Source organism: Lagenorhynchus albirostris, chromosome 9 (genome assembly GCF_949774975.1).
Source record: "Lagenorhynchus albirostris chromosome 9, mLagAlb1.1, whole genome shotgun sequence".
NCBI lineage: Eukaryota > Metazoa > Chordata > Mammalia > Artiodactyla > Delphinidae > Lagenorhynchus > Lagenorhynchus albirostris.
In genome coordinates this window covers 13,477,761-13,505,697 of record NC_083103.1, presented here as the reverse complement: position 1 = coordinate 13,505,697, position 27,937 = coordinate 13,477,761, and the positions used below count along the sequence as shown (strand labels likewise).

At 45.0% G+C, this 27,937-nt stretch overlaps 1 protein-coding gene across 1 annotated transcript; it reads left to right on the top strand.

The window, feature by feature from the left end:
• Window positions 1-1,972: 1,972 nt before the first annotated feature.
• On the top strand, window positions 1,973-27,937 carry F2 (coagulation factor II, thrombin). The gene is made up of 14 exons (XM_060157712.1): window positions 1,973-2,240; window positions 2,630-2,793; window positions 3,514-3,538; window positions 3,775-3,825; window positions 5,268-5,373; window positions 5,476-5,612; window positions 7,263-7,577; window positions 7,924-8,052; window positions 8,144-8,270; window positions 8,790-8,957; window positions 9,487-9,660; window positions 9,949-10,130; window positions 27,466-27,536; window positions 27,691-27,937. The coding sequence occupies exons 1-14, from the start codon at window positions 2,162-2,164 to the stop codon at window positions 27,832-27,834; spliced, it is 1,872 nt and encodes a 623-aa protein (XP_060013695.1). The 5' UTR covers window positions 1,973-2,161; the 3' UTR covers window positions 27,835-27,937.

Genomic DNA, 27,937 nt, shown 5'->3' with positions numbered 1-27,937 from the left:
TCAGAATGGTTGATGTGAAATGGATGGATGAGACAGAGGTTGGTGAGATATGAGTGGCCAGAAGTCTTCAAACATTGCTGGTGGGAGTGTAAACCAACACAACCGCTCAGGACAACTATTTGTCAGAGTTGCTTATTAAAACATACGCCTGCCTTGTGACCCAGAAAATCCATCCCCGGGCATGTACCCAATAGAAATTAGTGCTTATCTACACCAGAAGCCTGCATACGAATATTCACAGCCACACTATTCATTGTAGCCCAAACTGGAAACTAATCCAAATGCCCATCAGCAGGTGAACGGATCAATGAAATTACAATACTCATGTAGTGAAATACTACACAGTTTTAAAAGGAACAGACTACTGATATGTTGATACACATAACAGGGATGAACCCCAGAAACATGCTGAGCAAGAGAAGTCAGACAGAAACAGGTACATGCTGCTGGTTTCCATTTACATGAAGTTCGAAAGTAGGAAAACTGATTTATGGTGATGGTGGTTAGACTAGTGGTTATCTCAGGGATGACTCCAGCAAGTATGTTGGGGGCTGGAAATGTTCTCTCTCTTGATCTGAAGGGTGTATGCATACAAATTTGAGGTAAACACTTAGGGGGACTTCCCTGGTGGCGCAGTGGTTAAGAATCCGCCTGCCGGCGCAGGGGACACGGGTTCAAGCCCTGGTCCGGGAAGATCCCACATGCCGCGGAGCAACTAAGCCCCTGCGCCACAACTACTGAGCCCGCGAGCCACAACTACTGAAGCCCGTATGCCTAGAGCCCGTGCTCCGCAACAAGAGAAGCCACTGCAGCGAGAAGCCCGCGCACCGAAATGCAAAGAGTAGCCCCTGCTCGCCACAGCTAGAGAGAAAGCCCATGCGCAGCAACGAAGACCCAACAGAGCCATAAATTAAAACAAAACAAAACAAAAAAACGCTTAGGAGTGGTTTCAACATTACCGTATGTAAGCTAAACCTCAATTTTTAAAATATATAGAAAAATAGGAAAGAATATATGTGTATAATGTAAATATATAAATATATATGTAGGTATGTAGGAACTGGGCCACCCAGGCATTAAGCTGATTCGTAGGAGTCGAGTCCTGGTCCTCAGTTCTCTGCCAGCCCTGCCTCCCCTGCTCTGCACCGGGCCACTCCCTGTGATCTTCCCAGACTGCACATGTCCGCAGTCCAGACCCTGAACGGCCAGGCCCTAAGGAGAGCGAGGTGAGAGCCTGTGCTCCCTGTGTTCCTGCTCTTTGGCCCTCTGTCCTAATGAGACCCAGGACTAATATTTACCTTTCATACTGCAAACTGGAAGTGGGGGAGGGCTGGGCAGGGGTAGTGTGGGACCAGCATCCAGTCTAGGCCTGGCATGGGGCAGATAGGCAGGGGGAGAGGGAAGGCCCTGCTGTGGAGACCAGGGATTTGAGCTGTCCCTGTTCCGGGCCAGGCCGCATCCTGGGAGACCTGGGAGAGAAAATAGACCAGAGGGCCTGGCTCCTCCTTCCAGGCAACCACCACACACAAACACAGCTCCCTGGCTCCCAGACAAGGAAGAGTGGAAATGGGACCCTCCATCAGTGGCTGAGAGGCCGGGGCAAATGTTGGCCGGCCCTGCCCCAGTATGTCCTGGGATAAGGTGGCCGCTCTCATCTGGCCACACCCTCGCCTCCATTTTCTTACGTGCATGTGGTGATTACAGAAAACTCCCCACTGGTTTACATCCATATAGCTACTCATTATTAAGTTCTTACTATATATTCATAATCTCCTTTAGTCCTCACAACAGGATACTCTTCCCACTGTACAGATGAGGAAACAGACACACAGAGATCAAAACAACCATCACCGTGTGTTAGGATTGCAAGGAGCCTCAGGAAGATCTTGTGACCCCACTGGCCCAAGTTCGCCTGTGTCTCTGAGAGGGAGGTGCTGGATGGTGGCTACACTGGTCTTTGCTCTGGGACTTCCTCCCAGACCACCCATCCCTGGTCCCAGGAGGACCTGTCCTCCCAGATGGCGGGGGCGGACTATCTATCCACCTGTCCCCACGGCCCTGACCTGCTGACCTCTGCTTCCTGGCTGATTTCTTCATGTTGGTTCAACATTAACCCAGAGGGGTCAGGACAAGCCCTCAGAGTCCTGGGAGCGGACACACTATGGCGCACGTCCGAGGCCTGTGGCTACCTGGTTGCCTGGCCCTGGCTGCCCTGTTTAGCCTTGTGCACAGCCAGCATGGTAAGGGGGGCCTGGAAGCTGGGACAGGCTGGCGGACTGGGATGTAGGCCTGTGGGCTGTGGTCCCCTGGCTCGACAGAGAGCACAGGGCTGGCCCCCAGGTGGCTCTTGGCTCACTGTGTCCAGCTTAGGGAAGGAGCCAGGTGCTCAGGGCTGGACAGACAGTGACTACTTCTCTCTTGCAATATGGGGGTTGGGCTGGGGATGATCCATGAAAGGAGGGGGGCTAGTGGCTGCCGTTAGCAGCCTTTCAGGTCCTGCCACCATCCTAGACACCCCCTTTCTGGAAGCCAGCAGGCAGGCCAGGCTTGCTTCCTGCCCTAAGTGGCTGGTGGTGGCTAAGACAGCCTGGGCCCCTGAGGCCACTGTCCCACGCCCCTTCTCCTGCAGTGTTCCTGGCCCCTCAGCAAGCACTGTCGCTGCTCCAGCGGGTCCGACGCGCCAACAGCGGCTTCCTGGAGGAGTGGCGGGAGGGCAACCTGGAGCGAGAGTGTGTGGAGGAGCAGTGCAGCCGTGAGGAGGCCTTCGAGGCCCTGGAATCTCCCAGTGCCACGGTGAGGCCCCAGGGAGGGAGGGCTGGGGGTCCCTCCAAGGGGGCCCTTGGTTCCTGCAGGGGCACCAAGGAGGGGAGTGGGGAGCATCACAGCTCTTTGTTGATAACTTCATCTCTGGCCCCGTTTCCCTGGGCTGCCCTGATGAGTGGCTCAGCCTTTCTAGGCGGCCCCAGTGCCTGGGCTATGTCAAGGCCCCAGGGTACGGTGAGGCTCCAGGACGTTGGGGGGCAGGGGGGCCTCCTCAATCTTTAGACATCTGTCTATGTTGGGATCTCTGGAGACCCTGGCCCTGGCCACATGGCCTCTCAACTTTAGCTTTGCTGCTACTTCTGTGCCACCCTTGGGAGGTGGGTCTCTGGTCAGGCCTGGGCCTAGGCCTCAGTGTTCCAGGAGCCTTTTGAAGCTTTCCCTTCCCTGGGGCTCTGCCTGGGCCCCTCTTCTCCAGTCTACCCCACCCCGGGGAATCCCTTTCAATCTTGTCTGGCCAGGGGCGGGGGGGCGGGCGGTGGGGAAGGCAGGGAGCTCCCCTCTCCTCAGATACTCTTCTCCTCTGCGGGCTTGGGCTTTTAGAAGCAAAAGTAGAAAACTCTGCCACAAACCTCCCCAGAGCGTGACCAGGGTAATGGAAAGGGGAAAGTATAAGGAGAAGACAGGAAGTTTACAAAAAAACAAAACAAAACAGGATCCTACCACAGCCTCACACTCAGCCTTGTTTTTCAGGATGTGTTCTGGGCCAAGTACACAGGTGAGCACTGGGAAGGGTTTGCTCCAGGAAGGGAGTCCTGGGGACCCAAGTTAGAGGGTGCCCCACTCCAGAGAATTTTCTGATCCATCCAATCCTCCATTCCTCCACCCACGCCTCTTTCCTTCCTTTCTTCCATACGCGTCCCTTTCTCTCCGTTTCTGAATGTCATCCCACCCTTCACTTGAACCTGTCCTATCCCTACCTCAATCTCAATGATGTTTCTGGGTCTTTTCCAGCTTGTGAGTCATTGAGGAAACCTCGAGAAAAGCTCATTGAATGTCTGGAAGGTGAGGAACTGACATGAGGGTGTGGGGACAGGATAGGAGGGGACAGCCTGGGAGAAGAGCAGAGTAGGGGTTGGGTAGGAGTTGTGGCCCATGGGTGGTGGCCTCTAGCAGCTGACATTGCCTTTCTGGTCCTGCGGTCAAGGATGTGTCTTTGCACCTGGCTCTGTGCCTGGCAGTCAGTAAGATGATTAATATTGGAGGAACAAATGAATGCACGGGCAATGAAATAATGTTTAAGGCCTCATTCTCATCAGAGCCCCTGCCCATGCCAATCAGTCTTCCCCATGTCCCCAAGGCAGAGCTTCGATGATGTCACATTCTTTCTCCAAAACCTTGAGTGGCTCCGCATTGCCCCGAGAATAAAGCACAGGCTTCTTAGCCTAGTGAATTTTGCAGGTTCTGATCTTAACCTTCCCTTCAAGCCTTATCTACCATTGCACCAGCCCTGAATCCAGCCCCCCAGCTTGCTGACAGCAAGCACTTCTCTCAACAGGGCAAGATGTTTCTAGATCCTGGCCCCTGCTTGCATTATCATCTCCCCCTGGAGCAGCCATCAGTGCCTACTGAAAACCCCCCTATCCTTCAAGAATTAGTCCAAATGCCACCACCTTGCTGAGCCTTCAAGGTGCATCCTCCCTCCTCCACGGCATTCTGAATACACCTTTAGTATGACAGTAGACCCCACAACATGGAACTCTTTAATCACACTGGCTATGCTTTCATTTGTTAAGTAATTTATTCAATAGACATTTCACTAAGCCCCTGCTGTGTGTCAAGCTCTATGGTTGAGTGCTGGGGATTTTAAGAGAATCAGGGAGCTCACAGTTTCATCAGAAAACAAAAATACAAAACATCAAAGTAATTGATGGAAGAGTTCTGTTCCAGGTGCCAAGAGAATTCCAGGAGGGGGAGCATTTCGTTTGCTGGCAGAATCAAGGACTGCTCCCCAGAAGAAGTAGAGTTTTACTTGGATTTGTGGGATGCACTGATGAATAAATAGGAAAGCATGGCCAAGGCAAAGGAAAGAGCACGTGCAAAGGCCCTTAGGCACGAGGAGCTAAGATAACAGGACACCTAGACCAGGGCCAGATTCGGAGAACCTTGTTCACTTTTTCATTCTGCTGGCTATGAGGAGCCACTGAACATTAGCTCTATGAGGGCAGGAACCTACTTGACTATGACTGTCTTATTCATTGCTGTGTCCTTAGTACCTGGCATAGTGCCTGTCACATGGTTGTCACACAGTGGGCACTCAGTGAATATTTGGTGACTACGGTTAAATGGATTGTAGAACTGCTGGGTACAGAGGAAGTGCTGAGTAAATGCAGGTTAAGGGTCATGGACCAGAGGTAGCTTGGAGGGGATGGACCGATAGAGCTTTACTAGGAGAGAAGCGGGGACAAGTCCTCAGTGTAGGAGACCTGGGCTGGGGGTCTCTGCAGGTAACTGTGCCGAAGGTCTGGGTATGAACTACCGAGGGAACGTGAGCTTCACCCGGTCAGGCATCGAATGCCAGCTGTGGAGGAGTCGCTACCCACATAAGCCGGAGTGAGTGATGGGCAGGCCTGTCTGCCAGGGGTCTGAGAATAGGGGGTGAGGAGACACTGGGGGTGGGGGAGATGCCTCCTGCTGAGCAATCTTCTGTTCCAGAATCAACTCTACCACCCACCCTGGAGCTGACCTGCAGGAGAATTTTTGCCGCAACCCAGATGGCAGCATCACGGGGCCCTGGTGCTACACTACACTCCCCACTGTGCAGAGGGAGGAGTGCAGCATCCCTGTCTGCGGTGAGCTGGGGGAGATCAGGTGGGCATGGCCAAGGCCCATGGGTCTTCATGGGCCTGGCAGCACAGGATGGGAATCAAGATCCTGGCTCCCTTTGAGCTGGTGTTAGTTACTGACGACATATTTGAGCTTGTTGGTTAGTGAAGTCAGGAGACCAGAGAGAGTTAACTTCCAGCCTCCTCCCCTCCCTCCACAGCCTTTGCTTCCTTATGATCCAGGATGTGGCCCATTCTAAATATGCTTTACTTCCTGCTTGAGGCATTCTTCCCTCCAGGAAGCCCTTCCTAACCATTTCAGTCCATGTACCCTTTGCCGAGCATCACAGAGCAAGCCTCGTACAGTCCAGCCCTGCATGATTCTGTCATCATTATTTCCCATGATGTGTCAGCTAGCTATAGCCATAATAATGCTGCAAACCCCACAAAATCACAAACAGCCACAAAAGCTGGGGGGCATACACCGATAAGCATTTCTTTCTTTCTTTTTTTTTTTGATGTGGACCATTTTTAAAGTCTTTATTGAATTTGTTACAATATTGCTTCTGTTTTGGTTTTTTGGCTGCGAGGCACGTGGGATCTTAGCTCCCCGACCAGGGATTGAACCCACACCCCCTGTATTGGAAGGGGAGATCTTAACCACTGGACCTCCGGGGAAGTCCCGCATTTATTTCTTATGTGTCTGAGGTTCAGCTGGGGTGGCTCTGCTGGTCTTAGCTGCACTCGCTCATGCGTCGGTGGGGTCCAGGTGTAGGCTGGGCTCGGCTGGTGGCCCTACGTCAAACAATGGGTCCAGCTGAGCTTGGCTCCTTGTGTGGGTGGGTCCATGTCTGCTCCGTGTGTACTCATTGTGGGGGGAGGCTGAAAGGCAGCAGCTTCTTGCACGGGGGCGGCAGAAATACTAAGCAGTGAGCAGACACACATCTTTAAGCCTAGGCTCAGAACTGGCAGAGTCAGCTCTGCCCACATGCCATTGGCCAAAGCAAGTCCCATGATCAAGGCCAAGGTCAAGAGGTGGACCTTTACACCTTTGCTTGTAAAATAACAGGGCAGAGGATGTGGATCCAGGTGGATCCAGGTAGGAGTAAAGAATTAGTGCCAGTAACTCAATCTACCAAACATGGGTTGCTCTTCTTTGTCCTTCATGCATCCCTGTAGGACCCAGTGAGGGATGCTGGGGCCAGTCTTACAGCGAGTTGCCAATCATAGTAACAAAAACAGCTACAGTTTACCAAGCCCCCACCCCTGAACACCTATGATAAATATGTTGCAGGCATGCTGAAACTGACCTACTGCCTGTGTAGACATCCTCAGTGGATCCCAGCTATCTTTCCTACTGTGCCCTTGTGAAAGCACAGAATCCTTAAACTCCAGGCAGTCACTACCAATAGATTACAGATAGCGCAGGAGATGAAACCTGGTTCCTATCTCTGGCTTATTATGCACCAGACACTTATGCCATATATTTTGTTTAAATCTCTCAATAACCCTGCAAAAACGCATTAGTATTCCCTTTCACAGGCAAGCAGACTGTGGCTCAGAGAGGATAAGTGACTTGAGGTCTATAGGATAAAGGCCGAAAGGCAGGGATTCACATCCCGTCTGGCTCCACATGTGGTCCCACCCACTCTGCTCCTCTGTTTCCTCACCCACCAGGCCAGGAGCGAGTCACTGTGGAGCCGACCTCAAACTCCAGAGACTTTGCAGTGAATCTGTCACCTCAATCAGAAATGTGCATCCCTGATCGCGGCCAGCAGTACCAGGGGCACCTGGCGGTGACCACACATGGGTCTCCCTGCCTTGCCTGGGCCAGCGAGCGGGCCAAGGCCCTGAGCAAGGACCAGGACTTCAACCCGGCTGTCCCACTGGTGGAGAACTTCTGCCGCAACCCAGACAGGGATGAGGAGGGCGCGTGGTGCTACGTGGCCGGGGAGCCTGGAGACTTTGAGTACTGCGACCTGGACTATTGCGGTGAGAGGGCAGGGCAGGGGACATGAGACAGAGGACACAGCCTGGAGGGAACAACAAGAACAGTGCCTCCCCTGATCTAAGGTTTTACCACCTGATCTAAGGCTTACCACTCACCAGTGAGTGCATTCATGACACCTGACGTTAACCAGGTGGGCATAATACTAGCTCCACCTTACAGCTGAGGAAACTGAGGCCCACGAGGTTTGGTTTCCTAGTAACGCAGGTGCGCTTGCGCTCTTAATCTCTACACCAGACGACCTCCGCGGCTGCCTGGGGGCTTGGGGAGGTCAGAGGGTGGGTGAGGAATGGCCTGGCCCAGCCGCAGCTGGTGTCTGGGTCCCTGCAGAGGAGCCAGTGGATGAGGAGGTGGGATATGGGCTGGGCGAGGAACCGGATGCGGCCATAGAGGGACGCACCGCTGCGGACAAATTTCAGCCCTTCTTCAACGAGAGGACCTTCGGCGCCGGGGAGGCAGGTCAGGCGGCCGGAGGGGCGCGGGGCCGCGGCATGGGGGCGGGGGCGGGCGTTGCAGCGCTCGGCCCCTAACGGTCCCGCTGGCTCGGCAGACTGTGGCCTGCGGCCTCTGTTCGAGAATAAGTTGGTGCAGGACAAAACGGAACAGGAGCTGTTCGATTCCTACATCGAGGGGCGCATCGTGGAGGGCCGGGATGCGGAGATTGGCCTGGCGCCCTGGTGCGTGCTCCCTGCCCCCACCGACCCCTTGCGCGCCTGCATCCTGCGCCCTGGGAGACTCCTCCGCCCTCACAGGTCTAGGCTCCACAGACAACCTAGCCCAGCACCAACATCTCATCGAACCCTCACAGCCACCTTTTGAGATTGGGTTTACTATTTCTCCAAAGCAGATGGTGAAGCTGAGGGTCGGAGCGCTTAAGTGACTCGCCTAAGTGGTGCTGCTAGTGAATGGGTTACAGAGCAGGACTAGATTCCTGTTCTTCTGACCCCAGAGCTGTGCTAAGCTGTGCCAACTCTGGCCTGGAAGAAGCTTGATGAGGGGAGGGGGTGCAAAAAGCAGGTGGCAGCCCCGCGGTGTCACATATATGCCCCGGTCCCCAAGAACGGGAAGGTCAAGCTGGGGTCTGGGCCCAGTAGGGAGCTCTGTCCAGTTAGTTCTTAAACCTGGGACTTTGCGCTTGTAGGGCTGGTGGAGGGGCAGCCCTCCCACCTCCCAATGCTTCCCACTTCTTCTCCCAGGCAGGTGATGCTTTTCCGGAAGAGTCCCCAGGAGCTGCTGTGCGGGGCCAGCCTCATCAGTGACCGCTGGATCCTCACCGCTGCCCACTGTCTTCTGTACCCGCCTTGGGACAAGAACTTCACTGAGAATGACCTTCTGGTGCGCATTGGCAAGCACTCCCGCACCAGGTACAGAAGTGGGGGCCCATGCGTGTCTGGCAGGGGTCCGCGTCCTCCCGAGTGACTGTGAGGGGCTCTGGTGACTCTGGGCCACGAGGGATATGTCTGTACATCTCCCACAGTAGAAAACCCTGTAGGCTCTGCTGTAAAGTCTATGTGGCCACATCCTGACTGAAGCTTGGACCTGGGGACAGAGAAACTAAGCCTTTGCAGAGAGCAGAATCCTGGCCTGCCCTTAGCACCCTTCCAGGCACCAGGACATGGCCCAGGTGTGACCTCTGAGTAGAGGCTGTTGGGATCAGGGCCTACAGGCTGCGTCCCTCCCCCTACCTGCCTGGGCTGTTTGATCCCAAAGCTCTGGGCAACTTCAGGCCAGGAAGAAGCTGCCAGGACAGGAGCCGGCCCTCTCACCCTCACTGGTGGCCTGCTGGTTACACTGACTCCCAGACCCTGAGGGCAGGCAGTTTTCTTCCTCGGGGAACCAGCTGCCCCTCATTGGGTGGCCTACAGCTTCTTTTCTCTGCTGGGGTCTGCACAGCTATGAGCGAAAGATTGAAAAGATCTCCATGCTGGAAAAGATCCACATCCACCCCAGGTACAACTGGAGGGAGAACCTGGACCGGGACATCGCCCTGCTGAAGCTCAGGAAGCCCATCAGCTTCACCGAATACGTCCACCCCGTGTGCCTGCCCGACAAGGACACAGCAACCAAGTGGGGCGGCCAGAAGGGCAGCCGGGGGGTGGCTGGGGGGGGGAGCCGAGGGGGTTGGCCAGGGGGCAGGTGGTTGGGGGGCAGCCAGGGGGCTGGCAGCTGAGGGCCTGGGCTGGGTTCTGGGCCTGACTCTGACAGCCTATTGCCTTGCCGAAGTTCCTTCCCTTTTCCAGGCCTCAGCGTCTTCCTGCACAGGTGTTTTAGATTCAGGTCTCTAAGGGATGGTGTTGGGGCCAGGAGGTTTCTAGACTGGTCTGTTCTCACTCAGTCCTTCTCCTTTCCCCAAAGGTTGCTCCGGGCTGGATACAAAGGGCGAGTGACGGGCTGGGGCAACCTGAGGGAGACGTGGACAGCCAATATTGCTGAGGTGCAGCCCAGCGTGCTACAGGTGGTGAACCTGCCCATCGTGGAGCGGCCGGTCTGCAAGGCCTCCACCCGGATCCGCATCACCGACAACATGTTCTGTGCTGGTAAAGTCCCCTGGGCATGGCTGGGCAGGCGGGAACAGCAGGGCCTCGGGTTGGGAGGATTGAGACACGTGAGTAGCACAGGCCTGGGTTCAAGTCCTGGCTCTATTCCATTAGGCCGTGTGAGGGTTGAGCGAGATAGTGTATTTAAGGTGTTAGGCGTGGTGCTAGTCACTGGTCAAGTTGCCAGTATATGTGAGCCAGACACCAACTAGAGGCCACGGGTGGAGGAAAAGCCATTCATTCATTCAGTCGTTCAGCAAATATTTACTGAGTGCTTACTGTGGTCCAGGCAGTATTCCAGGGTGTCCAAAAAGGACCCTAACAGATAGGGTCTCCTGTGTCTTCAGAGAGCTTCCTTCCTAGAAGGAGAGTGTGTCAGTAAGCAGATCTAGAATAGCAATCCTGATAGGAGAAAAATTAAGCTGAGTAAGGGAGTGAGAGGTGGGGACGGGGCGATTGAGACAGAGTGGTTGGAGAAGGCCTCTCTGAGAAGTGATGTTTAAGCAGAGACTAGAAGACATGAAAGAGTGAGCCAGTCTAGAGGAAGTGCACTCCAGACTTGTGGAGACAGCAGGTACAAAGGCCCTGAGGTGGGAGCATGCTTGGCGTGTCTTAGGAGCAGCAGGGAGGCCTGTGTGGCTGGAGGGCAGTAAACACAGGAAGGGCAGCATTGGAAGAGGGGAGAGAGGTGGGCAGTCAGGGGATGGGTGCTTCCTTCAGGGCCTTGAAGGACTTTGGCTTTTGTCGTGATAGGACATTATTGGAGACTCTGGGGCAGGTGAGTAAACGATCTAACTTAATTTTTAGATTTTTAAAAATTAAAAAAAAATTTTTTAGGTGATTTCAGACTCACAGAAAAGTTGCAAAAATAATACAAAAAATTCCTTTATACTGTCATCCAGATTCTGCCACCTCCTTTGTGTGTGTGTGTGTGTGTTCTGTGTGTGTGTGTGTGTATTTATACACACACATATACACATTATTTGAGGCTAAATTGTACATATGTTACCTTTTTTACCCATACACTTAAGTATTTCCAAAAAAACAGGGTTGTTCTCTGCCATAACCACAGTACATTTATTAAATCAAGAAATTAATAATGAAAAAAGAAATTAATAATGATATAATACCTTTGTCTAATTTTTAGACTTCATTTAAATGTTTTCCAGTTGTCCTGCTTACTGATGTCTTTTTTAGCAAAAGAAAAACAAAAACGTTTTTCCCACCCAGGATCCAGTCCAGGATCACACATTGTACTCAGTTGTCAGTCTTTGTCTTTCACGATTTAGACATATTTGACATGTATAGGCCAGTTATTCTGTAGATTGGCCTCAGTTTGGCTTTCTCTAAGGTTTCCTAATGATCAGATTCAAGCTAAGTGATGTTGTGTCCTTTTCAGGCATATGATCTCTCTGTCCCATACCTGGTGAGATTAACTCTGACCTCTTGGTTAAGGTGGTGTCTGCATCTTCCATGTTTCTCACTGTAAAGTTCTGTTTTCCTTTTTAAGACTAACATCTTGTGGGGAGAAAGTTGAATAGTGTCTGTTCTGTTTCTCATCAAATTGTTCTCCTAACCCTGGTAGCTGCCAAATGGTGATTTTTAAATTCTGTCATTCCTTCTACATTTATTAGTGATCATCTTATTGTAAGGAAGAATCTGCTTTCACTCTGTCACTGTGGACTCATGGGTCCTTTCTTTATTCTAAGGGCTATAATTTGTTACTATCATTATTATAATGTTCAAATTATCCCAGGTTTGGCCAGTGGGAGTCAAAAAAAAAAAACAACCTGGCTTCTGTGACTTTTGGAGAGGTCCTGTCAATCTCTGAGTACTTTCTTACTTTCAGCGCAGCAAGATGTTCTAGGTTCATCCTACTTGCCTTCTAGTGGAGAATGGTATTTAGAAACCAAGATCTGGGTGCCAGTTGTGCACATTGTTACTGGGGTGTCATTGTTCCTAGGCTCTCTTAGCAGACAGAATTAGAAAATACATGTATTATGCACATGCCTAAATCTATATCTATGTTCTTTCTATCTATTTATCTATCTAAAACCATGAGATGACACTGAAACCTCCCGTTGCAATGCAATAGGATTTTTTTTAACATCTTTATTGGAGTATAATTGCTTTACAATGGTGTGTTAGTTTCTGCTTTATAACAAAGTGAATCAGCTATACATATACATATATCCCCATATCTCCTCCCTCTTGCGTCTCCCTCCCACCCTCCCTGTCCCACCCCTCTAGGTGGTCACAAAGCACTGAGCTGATCTCCCTGTGCTATGCGGCTGCTTCCCACTAGCTATCTATTTTGGTAGTATATATAAGTCCATGCCACTCTCTCACTTCGTCCCAGCTTACCCTTCCCCCTCCCCACATTCTCAAGTCCATTCTCTACATCTGCGTCATTATTCCTGTCCTGCCCCTAGGTTCTTCATAACCATTTTTTTCCCCTTTAGATTCCATATATATGTGTTAGCATACGGTATTTGTTTTTCTCTTTCTGACTTACTTCACTCTGTATGACAAACTCTAGGTCCATCCACCTCACTACAAATAACTCAATTTCATTTTTTTTAAGGCTGAGTAATATTCCATTGTATATATATGTGCCACATCTTCTTTATCCATTCATCTGTCGATGGACACTTAGGTTGCTTCCATGTCCTGGCTGTTGTAAATAGAGCTGCAATGAACATTGTGGTACATGACTCTTTTTTTTTTTTTTTTTTTTGCGCTACACGGGCCTCTCACTGTTGTGACCTCTCCTGTTGCAGAGCACAGGCTCCGGATGCGCAGGCTCAGTGGCCATGGCTCACGGGCCCAGCCGCTCCACGGCATGTGGGATCTTCCCGGACCGGGGCACGAACCTGTGTCCCCAGCATCAGCAGGTGGACTCTCAACCACTGTGCCACCAGGGAAGCCCCCCATGACTCTTTTTGAATTATGGTTTTCATATGCCCAGTACTGGGATCGCTGGGTCATATGGTAGTCCTATTTCTAGTTTTCTAAGGAACTTCCATACTGTTCTCCACAGTGGCTGTACCAATTTACATTCCCACCAACAGTGCAAGAGGGTTCCCTTTTCTCCACACCCTCTCCAGCATTTATCATTTGTAGATTTTTTGATGGTGGCCATTCTGACTGGTGTGAGATGATACCTCATTGTATTTTTGCTTTGCATTTCTCTAATGATTAGTGATGTTGAGCATTCTTTCACGTGTTTCTCGGCCATCTGTATATCTTCTTTGGAGAAATGTCTATTTAGGTCTTCTGCCCATTTTTGGATGGGGTTGTTTGTTTTTTTGATATTGAGCTGCATGAGCTGCTTGTAAATTTTGGAGATTGGTCCTTTGTCAGTTGCTTCGTTTGCAAATATTTTCTCCCATTCTGAGTGCTGTCTTTTCGTCTTGTTTATGGTTTCCTTTGCTCTGCAAGAACTTTTCAGTTTCATTAGGTCCCATTTGTTTATTTTTGTTTTTATTTCCATTTCTCTGGGAGGTGGGTCAAAAAGCCTCTTGCTGTGATTTATGTCAGAGTGTTCTGCCTATGTTTTCCTCTAAGAGTTTGAGAGTGTCTGGCCTTAGGTTTAGGTCTTTAATCAATTTTGAGTTTATTTTTGTGTATGGTGTTAGGGAGTGTTCTAATTTCATTCTTTTACATGTAGCTGTCCAGTTTTCCCAGCACCACTTACTGAAGAGGCTGTCTTTTCTCCATTGTATATTCCTGCCTCCTTTATCAAAGATAAGGTGACCGTATGTGCGTGGGTTTAGCTCTGGGCTTTCTATCCTGTTCCATTGATCTATATTTCTGTTTTTGTGCCAGCACCATACTGTCTTTTTAAAAATTTAATTAATTAATTATTTTTGGCTGTGTTGGGTCTTCGTTTTTGTGTGAGGGCTTTCTCTAGTTGCGGCAAGTGGGGGCCACTCTTCATCGTGGTGCGCGGGCCTCTCACTGTCGCGGCCTTCTCTTGTTGCGGAGCACAGGCTCCAGACTGCACGTGCAGGCTTAGTAGCTGTGGCGCACGGGCTTAGTTGCTCCGCGGCATGTGGGATCCTCCCAGACCCGGGCTTGAACCTGTGTCCCCTGCATTGACAGGCAGATTCTCAACCACTGCGCCACCAGGGAAGCCCCATACTGTCTTGATTACTGTTGCCTTGTCTGAAGTCAGGGAGCCTGATGCCTCCAGCTCCGTTTTTCTTTCTCAAGATTGCTTTGGCTATTCGGGGTCTTTTGTGTTTCCATACCAATTGTGAAATTTTTTGTTCTAGTTCTGTCAAAAATGCCATTGGTAGTTTGATAGGGATTGCATTGAATCTGTAGATTGCTTTGGGTAGTATAGTCATTTTCACAATGTTCATTCTTCTAATCCAAGAACATGGTATATCTCTCCATCTGTTGGTATCATCTTTAATTTCTTTCATCTGTGCCTTACAGTTTTCTGCATACAGGTCTTTTGTCTCCTTAGGTAGGTTTATTCCTAGGTATTTTATTCTTTTTGTTGCAGTGGTAAATGGGAGTGTTTCCTTAATTTCTCTTTCAGATTTTTCATCATTAGTGTATAGGAATGCAAGAGATTTCTCTGCATTAATTTTGTATCCTGCTACTTTACCATATTCACTGATTAGCTCTAGTAGTTTTCTGGTAGAGTCTTTAGGAGTCTCTGTGTATAGTATCATGTATCCTGTCATCTGCAAACAGTGACAGCTTTACTTCTTCTTTTCCAATTTGGATTCCTTTTATTTCTTTTTCTTCTCTGATTGCTATAGCTAAAACTTCCAAAACTATGTTGAATAATAGTGGTGAGAGTGGGCAACCTTGTCTTGTTCCTGATCTTAGTGGAAATGGTTTCAGTTGTTCACCATTGAGAGTGATGTTGGCTGTGGGGTTGTCATATATGGGCTTTATTATGTTGAGGTAAGCTCCCTCTATGCCTACTTTCTGGAAGGTTTTTATCATAAATAGGTGTTGAATTTTGTCAAAAGCTTTTTCTGCATCTATTGAGATGTCATATGGTTTTTCTCCTTCAATTTGTTAATATGTTGTATCACATTGATTGATTTGCGTATGTTGAAGAATCCTTGCATTCCTGGAATAAACCCCACTTGATCATGGTGTATGATCCTTTTCATGTGCTGTTAGATTCTGTTTGCTAGTATTTTGTTGAGGATTTTTGCATGTATGTTTATCAGTGATAATGGCTTGTAGTTTTCTTTGTGACATCTTTGGCTGGTTTTGGTATCAGGGTGATGGTGGCCTCATAGAATGAGTTGGGGAGTGTTCCTCCCTCTTGCAATGCAATATGATTAATTTTAGCTTCTCCCTTTCCACATTTGTAACAGTCTCTGTTGATAATGAGAAATCTGACTCCTATTATCTGTAATGTATTTACTTATTTGGTTAATACAAGAATACACAGTTTGAGAATCACTCATCCATGACTGTGAAAAATAATCCTACAAGCTAGAGTTTAGCATTTCTTCATGGTTGTTTCTGTTTTTAGCCTGAAGATATATATATATATAGTCACAGTACTGTGCCTAAAAGTAACTTGGATAATTATTATCCCCTTCCCTGTGGTATTTATTTAAAATACAGTTAGGCTTATTTGTTTCATGATTGTATTCAATTTTGGGCCCTCCCTCCCATCTTTGTTGTCTTTACTTGTTTATTTTTGGACTATTACCTTGTTTTATTATGCTTTGCTTTATTTATTTACATATTTTTTATTTTATTTAAATATAGTTGGTTTACAATATTATATTAGTTTCAGGTGTACAACATAGTGATTTAATGTTTTTATAGATTATACTCCATATACAAAATAATGGCTGTATTTCCTGTTCAATATATCCTTGTGACTTATTTATTTTATACATAGTAGTTTGTATTTCTTAATCCCCTAGCCCTATCTTGCCCCTCCCCTCTTCCCTTTCCCCACTGGTAACTCCTAGTTTGTTCTCTCTGTGAGTCTGTTTCTGTTTTGCTATATTTATTCATTTGTTTTATTTTTTGGATTCCACATATAAGTGATACCACAGTATTTGTTTTTCTCAGTCTGACTTATTTCACTAAGCATAGTACCCTCTAGGTCCATCCATGTTGTTGCAAATGGCAGAATTTCATTCTTTTTTATGGCTGAGTAATATTTATTTTATATATATATATATATATATATATATATATATATATATATATATATACACACCACATCTTCTTTATCCATTCATCTGTTGATAGACACTTAGGTTTGTGCTTTGCGTTATTGCCCTTCCCAGATATTGTTGTTTTACAAATTGAAGGTTTGTGGTGATCCAGCATCAAGGAATTCTATCAGCGCCGTTTTTCCAACAGCATTTGCTCACTTCATGTGTCACATTTTAGTACTTCTTACAATGTGTCAAATTTTTGCATTATTATATGTTTGTTATGGTGAACTGTGATCAGTGATCTCTGATGTTACTATTGTAATTGTTTTGGGGCATCATGAACTGTGCCAAGACAGCAAACTGTGTGTTCTGACTGCTCCACCAACCAGCCATTGCCCCATCTCTGTCTCTTTCCTGAGGCCTCCCTATTCCCTGAGATACAACAATATTGAAATTAGGCCAATCAGTAACCTTACAATGGCCTCTAAGTGTTCAAGTGAAAGGAAGAGTTGCATGTCTCTCATTTTAAATAAAAAGCTAGAAGTGATTAAGCTTAGTGAGAAAGGCATGTCTAAAGCCAAGACAGGCCAAAAGCTAGGCCTCCTGTGTCAAACAGTTAGCCACTCTGTAAATGCAAAAAACTTCTTGAAGGAAGTTTTTGTTTTTAATTTTTCTTCGTTAGAGAGTTTAATTTATTTTTAAAAATTTTTTTAAATTGGGCTTCCCTGGTGGCGCAGTGGTTGAGAGTCCGCCTGCCGATGCAGGGGACGTGGGTTCGTGCCCTGGTCCAGGAAGATGCCACATGCCACGGGCTAGGCCCGTGAGCCATGGCTGCTGAGCCTGCGCATCCGGAGCCTGTGCTCCGCAATGGGAGAGGCCACAACAGTGAGAGGCCCGTGTACCGCAAAAAACAATAAAAAACAAACAAACAAACAAATAATTAATTAAAAAGTGCTATTCTAGTGAATACATAAATAAGAAAGCAAAACAGCCTTATTGCTGATATGAAGAAAGTTTTAGTGGTCTGGTTAGAAGATCAAATCAGCCATAACATTCCCTTAAGCCAAAACTTTGAAGCTAGCAGAGATTGATTCATGAGGTTTAGGGAAAGAAGCTGTCTTCATAATATAAAACTACAAGGTAAAGCAGCAAGTTATCCAGAAGATTTAGCTAAGATAATTCATGAAAATGACTATACTAAACAACCGATTTTCAATGTAGCCAAACAGCCTTACATTGGAAGGAGATACCATCTAGGGCTTTCATAGTTGGAGAGGAGAAGTCACTGCCTGGCTACAAAGCTTTAGAGGACAGGCTGGCTCTTTTGTTAGGGGCTGAAACAGCTGGTGACTTAAAAATTGAAGCTAGTGTTCATTTACCATTCTGAAAATCCTAGGGCCCTTAAGAATTATGCTAACTCTACTCTCCCTGTGCTCTCTAAATGGAACAACAAAACCTGATGACAGCACATCTGTTTACAACATAGATTACTGAATATTTTAAGCCCACTGTTGAGACCTACTGCTCAGAAAATAAAGATTCCTTTCAAAATATTCCTTCTCATTGACAATTCACCTGGTTACCCAAGAGCTGTGATGAAGGCATACCACAAGATTAACGTTGTTTTCATGCCTGCTAACACAACATCCATTCTGCAGCCCATGGATTAAGGAGTAATTTTTTCTTTCAAGTCTTATTATCTTAATGAATACATTTCATAAGGCTAAAGCTGCCATAGATAGTAATTCCCCTGATGGATCTGGGCAAAGGAAATTGAAAACCTTCTGGAAAGGATTCACCATTCTAGATGCCATTAAGAACATTTGTGATTTCAGTGGAACAGGATAGAAAGCCCAGAGATAAACCCACGCACCTATGGTCAAGTAATCTATGACAAAGGAGGCAAGGATATACAATGGAGAAAAGACAGCCTCTTCAGTAAGTGATGCTGGGAAAACTGGACAGCTACATGTAAAAGAATGAAATTAGAACACTCCCTAACACTGTACACAAAAATCAACTCAAAATGGATTAGAGACCTAAATGTAAGACCGGACACTGTAAAACTCTTAGAGGAAAACAGAGGAAGAACACTCTTTGACATAAATCACAGCAAGATCTTTTTTGATCCACCTCGTAGAGTAATGGAAATAAAAACAAAAATAAACAAATGGGACCTAATGAAATTTCAAAGCTTTTGCAAAGCAAAGGAAACTACATTCAAGACGAAAAGACAACCCTCAGAATGGGAGAAAATATTTGCAAACGAATCAACAGACAAAGGATTAATCTCCAAAATATATAAACAGCTCATGCAGCTCAATATTAAAAAAAGCAAACAACCCAATCCAAAAATGGGCAGAAGACCTAAATAGACATTTCTCCAAAGAAGACATAGAGATGGCCAAGAAGCACATGAAAAACTGCTTAGCATCACTAATTATTAGAGAAATAGTCAAAACTACAATGAGGTATCACCTCACACCAATTAGAATGGGCATCATCAGAAAATCTACAAACAACAACTGCTGGAGAGGGTGTGGAGAAAAGGGAACCCTCTTGCACTGTTGGTGGGAATGTAAATTGATACAGCCACTATGGAGAACAGTGTAGAGTGGAGGTTCCTTAAAAAACTAAAAATAGAATTACCATATGACTCAGCAATCCCATTACTGGGCATATACCCAGAGAAAACCATAATTCAAAAAGACACATGCACCCCAATGTTCATTGCAGCACTGTTTACAGTAGCCAGGTCATGGAAGCAACCTAAATGCCCATCGACAGACGAATGGATAAAGAAGATGTGGTACATATAGACAATGGAATATTACTCAGCCATAAAAAGAAACGAAATTGGGTCCTTTGTAGAGCCATGGATGAATCTAGAGACTGTCATACAGAGTGAAGTAAGTCAGAAAGAGCAAAATAAATATCGTATATTAACGCATATATGTGGAACCTAGAAAAATGGTACAGATGAACCGGTTTGCAGGGCAGAAATAGACACACAGATGTGGGGAACAAATGTATGGATACCAAGAGGGGAAATTGGCCGTGGTGGTGGTGGTGGTGTGATGAATTGGGAGATTGGGATTGACGTATATACACTAATATGTATAAAATAGATAACTAATAAGAACCTGTTGTATCAAAAAATAAAATTCAAATATTCAAAAAAAAACCATTTGTGATTTCATGGAAAGAGGTCACAATACCAATATGAACAGGAGTTTAGAAGAAGTTGTTCCAACCCTCATGGATGACTTTGAGGGGTTCAAGACATCAGTGGAGGAAATAACTGCAGATGTGGCGAAAATAGCAAGAGAACTAGAATTAGAAGTGGAGCCTGAAGATGTGACTGAATTGCTGCCATCTTACGATAAAACTTTAATGGATAAGGAGAAAGTGGTTTCTTGAGATGGACTCTACTGCTGGTAAAAATGCTGTGAAGATTGTTGAAATGACAACAAGGGATTTAGAACATTACATAAACTTAGTTGATGAAGCAGTGGTAGGGTTTTAGAGGATTGACTCCTAGTTTGAAGGAAGTTCTGTGGGTAAAAAGCTATCAAATAGCACTGCATGCTTCAGAGAAATTGTTCTTGAAAGGAAGAGTCCATCAGTGGGGCAAACTTCATTGTTGTCTTATTTTAAGACATCGCCATGGCCACCCCACCTTCAGCACCACCACCCTGATCAGTCAGCAGCCATCCACGTGGAGGCAAGACCCTCCACCAGCAAAAAGATTACAATTTGCTGGAGATTCAAATGATGGTCAGCATTTTTTAGCAACAAAATATTTTTTTATTAAGGTGTAGTTGATGTACAATAAGTTTTAGGTATACAACATAATGATTCACAGTTTTAGAGGTTATATTCCATTTATAGTTATAAAATATTGACTATATTCCCTGTTTGTACAGTATATCCTTGTAGATTATTTATTTTATACGTAGTAGTTTGTATGCAACAAAATATTTTTATTTTATTTTATTTTTGCGGTACGCGGGCCTCTCATTGTTGCGGCCTCTCCCGTTGTGGAGCACAGGCTCTGGACGTGCAGGCTCAGCAGCCATGTCTCACGGGCCTAGCCGCTCCGCGGCATGTGGGATCTTCCTGGACCGGGGCATGAACCCGTGTCCCCTGCATCGGCAGGCAGACTCTCAACCACTGCGCCACCAGGGAAGCCCAACAAAATATTTTTAAATTCAAGTATGTGTATATATATTTTTTATTCATTTATTTAGTTATTTTTGGCTGCGTTGGGTCTTCGTTGTTTCACTCAGGCTTTCTCTAGTTGTGGTGAGCGGGGGCTACTCTTGGTTGTGGTGTGTGGGCTTCTCATTGCAGTGGCTTCTCTTGTTGTAGAGCATGGGCTCTAGGTGCGCAGGCTTCAGTAGTTGTGGCTTGCGGGCTCTAGAGTGCAGGCTCAGTAGTTGTGGCGCATGGACTTTGTTGCTCCGCAGCATGTGGGATCTTCCCGGACCAGGGATCAAACCCGTGGCCCTTGCTTTGGCAGGCAGATTCTTAACCACTGCACCACCAGGGAAGTCCTGTATATATTTTTTGACATAATGCTATTGCACTCTTAATAGACTATAGTATACTGTAGACATAACGTTTATATGCACCAAGAAACCAAAAAATTCATATGACTTGCTTTATTGTGGTGGTCTATAACTGAACCCACAGTATCTCCAAGGTGTGCCTGTATTAACATGGTCCAAAAATCAGATTCTTTATACAGGTACACTCAGAGAATGATATTCCCCTTTTCCTCCTGTCCTGTTCCCACCTCCTTCCTTTCCACCACATTTCCATCCAGGCCCTGCAGTTAACCAATCTCAGTAGTTTGAGGTTTATTCTTCTTCTGTTTCTTTTTGCACAAATGAGCAGACACATTTATATTTTCTTATTTTTCCCTTTTCACAGAGTAGCACAGTATAGATATTCTTTTGTACTTTGCTTTTTTCAGCTAACGTATCCTGGAAATTCATTCCATTTTAGTTATAGAGCTTTTCCTTATTAAAAAAAATTTATATTTTTATATGTCTGTGAGTCTGTTTCTGTTTTGTAAATAAGTTCATTTATATCATTTCTTAAGATTCCACATGTAAGTGATATCATATGATGTTTGTCTTGGTCTGACTTACTTCATTTAGTATGATAAACTCTAGGTCCATCCATGTTGCTACAAATGGCATTATTTCATTCTTTTTTGTGGCTGAGTAATATTCCATTTTGTGTGTGTGTGTGTGTGTGTGTGTGTGTGTGTGTATACATATATATATACACACACACACGCACATCTTATATCATCTTTATCCATTCATAGAAAACAAACTTACCACACAAACTTCCCAGTGGTTACCAAAGGGGAAAGGAGAGGAGAGGGAAAAATTAGGAATTTGGGATTAGCATATACAAACAACTATATATAAAATAGATAAATAACAAGGTCCTACTGTATAACACAGGGAACTATATTCAACATCTTGTTATAAACTATAATGGAAAAGAATATGAAAAAATATATGTATAACTGAATCACTGCTGTACACCAGAAACTAACACAGCATTGTAAATCAACTATATTTCAATAAAAAAGAAAATTTTATAGTCACATTAGGAGGATGTATGATAGTGTCTTCAACCATTTCCTGTGTATGGGTATTTAGATTTCCAATATTTTGTAATTGAACATCTTTTTATATCCTTACTGACCATTTTTATATCTTTTTTTGTGAATTGTCTGTTCATGTTTTTACGGTCCATTTTTTTGTCCCTCTCCCATCATTTTTTTTTTTTTCTCTTTTTTGCGGTACGCGGGCCTCTCACTGTTGTGGCCTCTCCCGTTGCGGAGCACAGGCTCCGGACGTGCAGGCCCAGCAGCCATGGCTCACGGGCCCAGCCGCTCCGCGGCATGTGGGATCTTCCTGGACTGGGGCACGAACCCATGTCCCCTGCATCGGCAGGCGGACTCTCAACCACTGCACCACCAGGGAAGCCCCATTTTTTTAAAAAAATAAATTTATTTATTTGTTTTTGGCTGCGTTGGGTCTCTATTGCTGCACGCGGGCTTTCCCTAGTTGTGGCGAGTGGGGGCTACTCTTCATTGAAGTGCACAGGCTTCTCACTGTGGTGGCTTCTCTTGTTATGAAGCACGGGCTCTGGGCCCGTGGGGCTCAGTACTTGTGGTTTATGGGCTCTAGAGCGCAGGCTCAGTAGTTGTGGCACACGGGCTTAGCTGCTTCACGGCATGTGGGATCTTCCCAGACCAGGGATCGAACCATGTCCCCTGCATTGGCAGGCAGATTCTTAACCACTGTGCCATCAGGGAAGTCCCTCCCATCATTTTTAAAGAGTTCTTCATATGTTAGTGATATTAGGCCTCTATTTGCGATATACTTTGCAAATATTTTCTTCCAGTTTCTTTTTCTTTATCCTTTATTATGTTTTGGCCATCCAATTAAATTTTTTTATGTAGTCAAATTTATTAATCTTTCATTTTACTGCACCTGGATTTTGCGTCAGAGTTAAAAGAACCTTCCTTATACCCAGGTCATAGAGAAATTCACTCATATTTTCTTCTAGTACTTGGTTTCATTTTCCTACACTCAGATCTCAGAGTCATTTGGAGTTTATTCTTGCATACAATGTAAGGTATGGATTTAATTTATCTTTTTCTAAATGGCTAATAAGCTGTCTCTGTACCATTTATTAAAAACTCTGTCTTTGGGGACTTCCCTGGTGGTGCAGTGGTCAAGAATCCACCTGCCAATGCAGGGGACACGGGTTCGAGCCCTGGTCTGGGAAGATCCCACATGCCGCAGAGCAACTAAGCCCGTGTGCCACAACTACTGAGCCTGTGCTCTAGACCCCGCGAGCCACAACTACTGAGCCCGCAAGCCACAGCTGCTGAAGCCTGTGCGCCAATAGCCCATGCTGGCAACAAGAGGAGCCACCGCAATGAGAAGCCCGCACACTGCAACAAAGAGTAACCCCCGCTTGCTGCAACTAGAGAAAGCCCACACGCAGCAGCGAAGACCCAATGCAGCCAAAAATAAATAAATAAATTTTAAAAAATACTAAAGAAAAAAAAAAATCTGTCTTTGCCCCAGTAATTTGAGATGTCGCCTTTATCACATACTAGGTTTCTGTGTGTGCCTAAGTCTGTTTCTGGACATTCTGTTTGGTTCTTCTGGTCTGTTGTCTATTCTGTTAAAATGTCTTGTTTTCATTATAGAGGCTTTAGAGTATGTTTTAATATCTGGTAGAGCTTATCTTCTCTTGTAGTTTTTCTTTTCCAGTGTTTTCCTGGCAACTCTTGCATGTTTGTTTTTCCACATGAATTTTAGTATCAACTTATCTAGCTCTATAAAAAACTTGGTATTTTTATTGGGATTACATTAAAGTTATAAATTAAATTAGGGAGAACTGACTTCTTTTTGATGTTGAGCCATTCTATCCAAGGACAAGAAATGTCTTTCAATTTGTTCAAGTCTATATTGTATCTTGTGCTACAGTGTCTTCTCTTATGTTTTTTTTCCTCCTTGGCACCTTATTTTATATATTTGTGTTTTCTTCCTTATTTTTCTTGAGTAAATTAGCTAGTGATTGGAAACAAACAAAATACCTAAGAATTTGACTTATTAATTAGGCTTATTATTTTTCTATTTTGTACCTCATTAATTTCTGCTTTGATCTTAATTTTTTTCCCTTATACTTCCTTTTGGTTCACTTTGCTGTTCTTTTTCTAAAAGCTTTTTGAGCTGCCAATTTGGTTAATTTATTTTTTCTTTTATTTTATTTTTAAAAGTATTTATTTGGTTGTGCGGGGTCTTAGTTGCGGCTCGCCGGCTCCTTAGTTGTGACACACTGTCTCCTTAGTTGTGGCATGTGAAGTCTTAGTTGTGGCATGCATGTGGGATCTAGTTTCCTGACTAGGGATGGAACCCAGGCCCCTTGCATTGGGAGCTCGGAGTCTTATCCGCTGCACCACCAGGGAAATCCCTGGTTAATTTATCTTTGATCTTCAGTTTTTACTGAGTAGGGCTATGAATGGAAAACACCATTCATGGAAAACACTATGTTTGTTTGAATTATTGAATTATGTTTGAATTATTTTTTTTTTTAGAAACTCTCTAATTTCAGTGTGTATTCCCCTTTCACTCAAGAGTTAATAGGTGGTTTTAAAATTTCCAGATGGGAGGGCCCTTTAGCATTTTGATTTTCAGTTTTGCTGCATTATAATCCAGGAATATAGTTTGTAATATTTCTACTTTATGGAACTGATTTTTCTGAGAACCGTTTGATCAATTTCTGTGAATGTACATGTGTGCTTGAGGTGTGTAGATGTGTTCTTTATCCACGTGTAAAGTTCAATATATGTGTATATATATATATATATATATATTTGTCCATAAATGTACCTTATCAGTTATTTAGGTCATTTATATCCTTGTTTATTTTTAGTTCACTTGATATGTCTTGTACTGAGTTTGGTGTGTTGAATTCTATTATTAATGTATTTCTGTCTATCTCCTTGCATCATTTATAGTCTTTTACTTTATAAAGGCAGTTGCTGTGTTATTTGGTGCAGATATTTATAACTGTTAATTATTCATTGTGAATTGTGGTTTTTAGCAGTAAAAGTGTCCTTCTTTACTTTCAACTTGAGCTTCACTATCCCTGCTCTCTTTGTTACCATTCTCCTGTTATACTTTTGTCCATCCCTTTAACTTTAGCCTCTATGAATCACTTTGTTTTATCTCATATATAGCATCGTTGAGTCTTGCTTTGTGAGTCAAATTAAAAATCTTTGTTTTTTAAAAAGTGAGTTAAGCCCAGTCATATTTATTGATATGATTAATATAATTAGTATCTCATATGATTTTGTTATTTTTATGTATATTATGTTTCATTTACTGTGTTTTTTCCCTGTGTGATCTTTTCTTTACTTTTCAAATAATTTCATATATTTAGTAAGGTTTGCATTTTTGTTCTACTCATTATCTTTGGTCTTACACCTTTTTGAAATGCCCTTAGTTTCTTATATTCTTTTAGTTGTTACAATCAGTGAGTTTACTTTCCTCTTTCTCTTCTCCTCTCATACTTTTAGTTGTTTTATTTCTACTTGTCAGACAGTTAATAAGTCCTTTTGCTGAAGCATTCATCTCCTGGTTGGATGAAGCTTGTCCACTAGTCGATTTTTCAAGAAGGGTTATGGGTATAGAATTTCCTGAGTTTTTATGTGTTTATAACTGGTTTTCTGTAGCCTTGACACCTGAAGCTCAGCATGATTGAATATAAAATCCATGGTTCACATTTTCCTTCCTTGAATTTTTTGAAAATATAGCTTTATCATTGCTTGCTTTGTATGTTGTTTTTGAAATCTGATGCCGGTGTAATTGTTTTGCTCTTATAAGGGAGTTGAGTTTTTTTGCTTCCAGGCGTTGAAGGTTTTTTCTTCATCTTTGAAGTCTCAGTTTTTTTTAGGACACGTCTCAGAGTTCAGTGTTTCAGATCAGCTTTGCCAGGTTCCCAGTGGATCCTTTCAATATGCACATCCAATCTTTTATTTCTGTGAAGTTTTCTTGGACTATATTATACATATTAACTCTGTTCCATTGCTTTCTTTTTCTTATTGAGGGACTCATTTCTTTAGTGTGAGTTCCATTTCGACCACTTTCTGCTTTTAATTACTTCCCATTGTTTTGTTCATTTATTATTCTTATTTTTGGCTGCATCAGGTCTTAGTTGCAGCACACAGGATCTTCGTTGTGGTATGTGGGCTCTCTAGTTAAGGGACGTGGGCTCAGTAGTTGTGGCGTGCGGGCTTCATTGCCCCGCAGCATGTGGGATCTTAGTTCCCTGACCAGGGATCAAACCTGTGTCCCCTACATTGCAGGAAGGATTCTTTACCACTGGACCACCAGGGAAGTCCCTGTCCATTTATTTTTAATTTTTGAATTAAAAATTTTTTTTGATTTATTTTATTTTTGGCTGGGTTGGGTCTTTGTTGCTGTGTGCGGGCTTTCTCTAGTTGCGGCAAGCAGGGGCTACTCTTCATTGGCGGTGTGCAGGCTTCTCATTGCAGTGGCCTCTCCCGTTACGGAGCACGGGCTCTAGGCGGGTAGGCCTCAGCAGCTGTGGCACGCAGGCCCAGCAGCTGTGGCTCACGGGCTCTAGACACAGGTTCAACAGTTGTGGTGCACAGGCTTAGTTTTTCCATGTCATGTGGGATCTTCCCAGACCAGGGCTCGAACCCGTGTCCCCTGCATTGGCAGGCAGATTCTTAACCACTGTGACACCAGGGAAGTCCCTAATTTTTAAATTTCTGATTCATTCTTTTTCACATACCAAAAATTTGCTTGAGGATATTTAATTCCGTTAGTTTTCTTGTTTCATGGTTGTGTTTGGGAAAGAATTTTTGTTAGCTGAGGTATTTTGGTTCTTATTGTTTTCCTATAGTATCTTGGTATAGATGTACTTACTTTTCGTCTATTCATTTGGTAGATTTGGGGTTATTTACAAGATTCCGAATTCATTGAATCCACTTCTTTGATCTAGTGGATATTTTCCCCTCCTCATCTCCACACAAGTTTTTTTTTTTTTTTTTTTTTTGAGATGTGGAACCAGGTCTTATTAGGACCACAGAGGTTTTGATATTCGATGTACAGTTAGATAAAGTGGTTTGAAGTTTGGGTGTTCTCTGTATTCGAGTTATGTTGAAGGTGTGGTTTTTGTGTAGCTTTGTTGTTCTTCATGTTGTTTGTGGAGGATATGTGGAGATATTTGGATAAAGGTAACTGCCCTAATTCTCATTTTTCTCTCACCTGTCAGTTTAACGTGTTTTTTTTTTTAAGTCATTCTGCTTATTGGGTGGAGAATGGATTGTAGGCAGCGAAAGTAGAACTAGGGAGACTAGTGGTTCAGGGGAGAGGTGTATGTGATGGGACCAGGTGTAGAAGTGGTGAGGGGTGGTTGGATTGGGGATGTACGTTGAAGATTGAGCTGGCAAGGTTTGCCTAAGAATTGGATGTGTGGGGTGAGGAATTGAGCAGAGTCAAGGATGCCTAGGAGTCAGTGGACACTCAGCAGCAGTATCTCTTGAAGGGGAGAGTGGCTGGAGTGTGAGCTATACCCCTCCCTGAGTACTGCTTTTCTCTCTCAAGGTTACAAGCCCGGTGAAGGGAAACGAGGGGATGCTTGTGAAGGCGACAGTGGGGGACCGTTTGTCATGAAGGTAAGCTGAGTTCCCAGAAGGCCAGCAGCTGGCGGGTAGATCCTTCTGGGGTGGATGAGGAGGGACCCAAGTTTTCAGAAACAATTGCTTGACAGGGTAATACTGACACTACCTTGGACTTGACTCTATTGGAAATCCCATGTTTCTTCCTCAGAGCCCCTTTAACAACCGCTGGTATCAAATGGGCATTGTCTCATGGGGTGAAGGCTGTGACAGAGATGGAAAATATGGCTTCTACACACATGTGTTCCGCCTGAAGAAGTGGATACAGAAGGTCATTGAACGGTCTGGAAGTTAGGGGGCCACCCACATTCTACACTGCTCACTGCAAAATCACAGAAGCCAATCCAGTGAAAGAATTATTTTTGTGGCTTGTTCCTAAAACTATATTTCTCAATAAA

Bases quoted from the DNA above. Each gene is read 5' to 3' on its own strand.
- F2 (XM_060157712.1), top strand. From the start codon at position 2,162: ATGGCGCACGTCCGAGGCCTGTGGCTACCTGGTTGCCTGGCCCTGGCT. The intron at 2,241-2,629 runs GTAAGGGGGGCC...CTTCTCCTGCAG, and splicing joins CCTTGTGCACAGCCAGCATG to TGTTCCTGGCCCCTCAGCAA. The intron at 5,374-5,475 runs GTGAGTGATGGG...CTTCTGTTCCAG, and splicing joins CGCTACCCACATAAGCCGGA to AATCAACTCTACCACCCACC.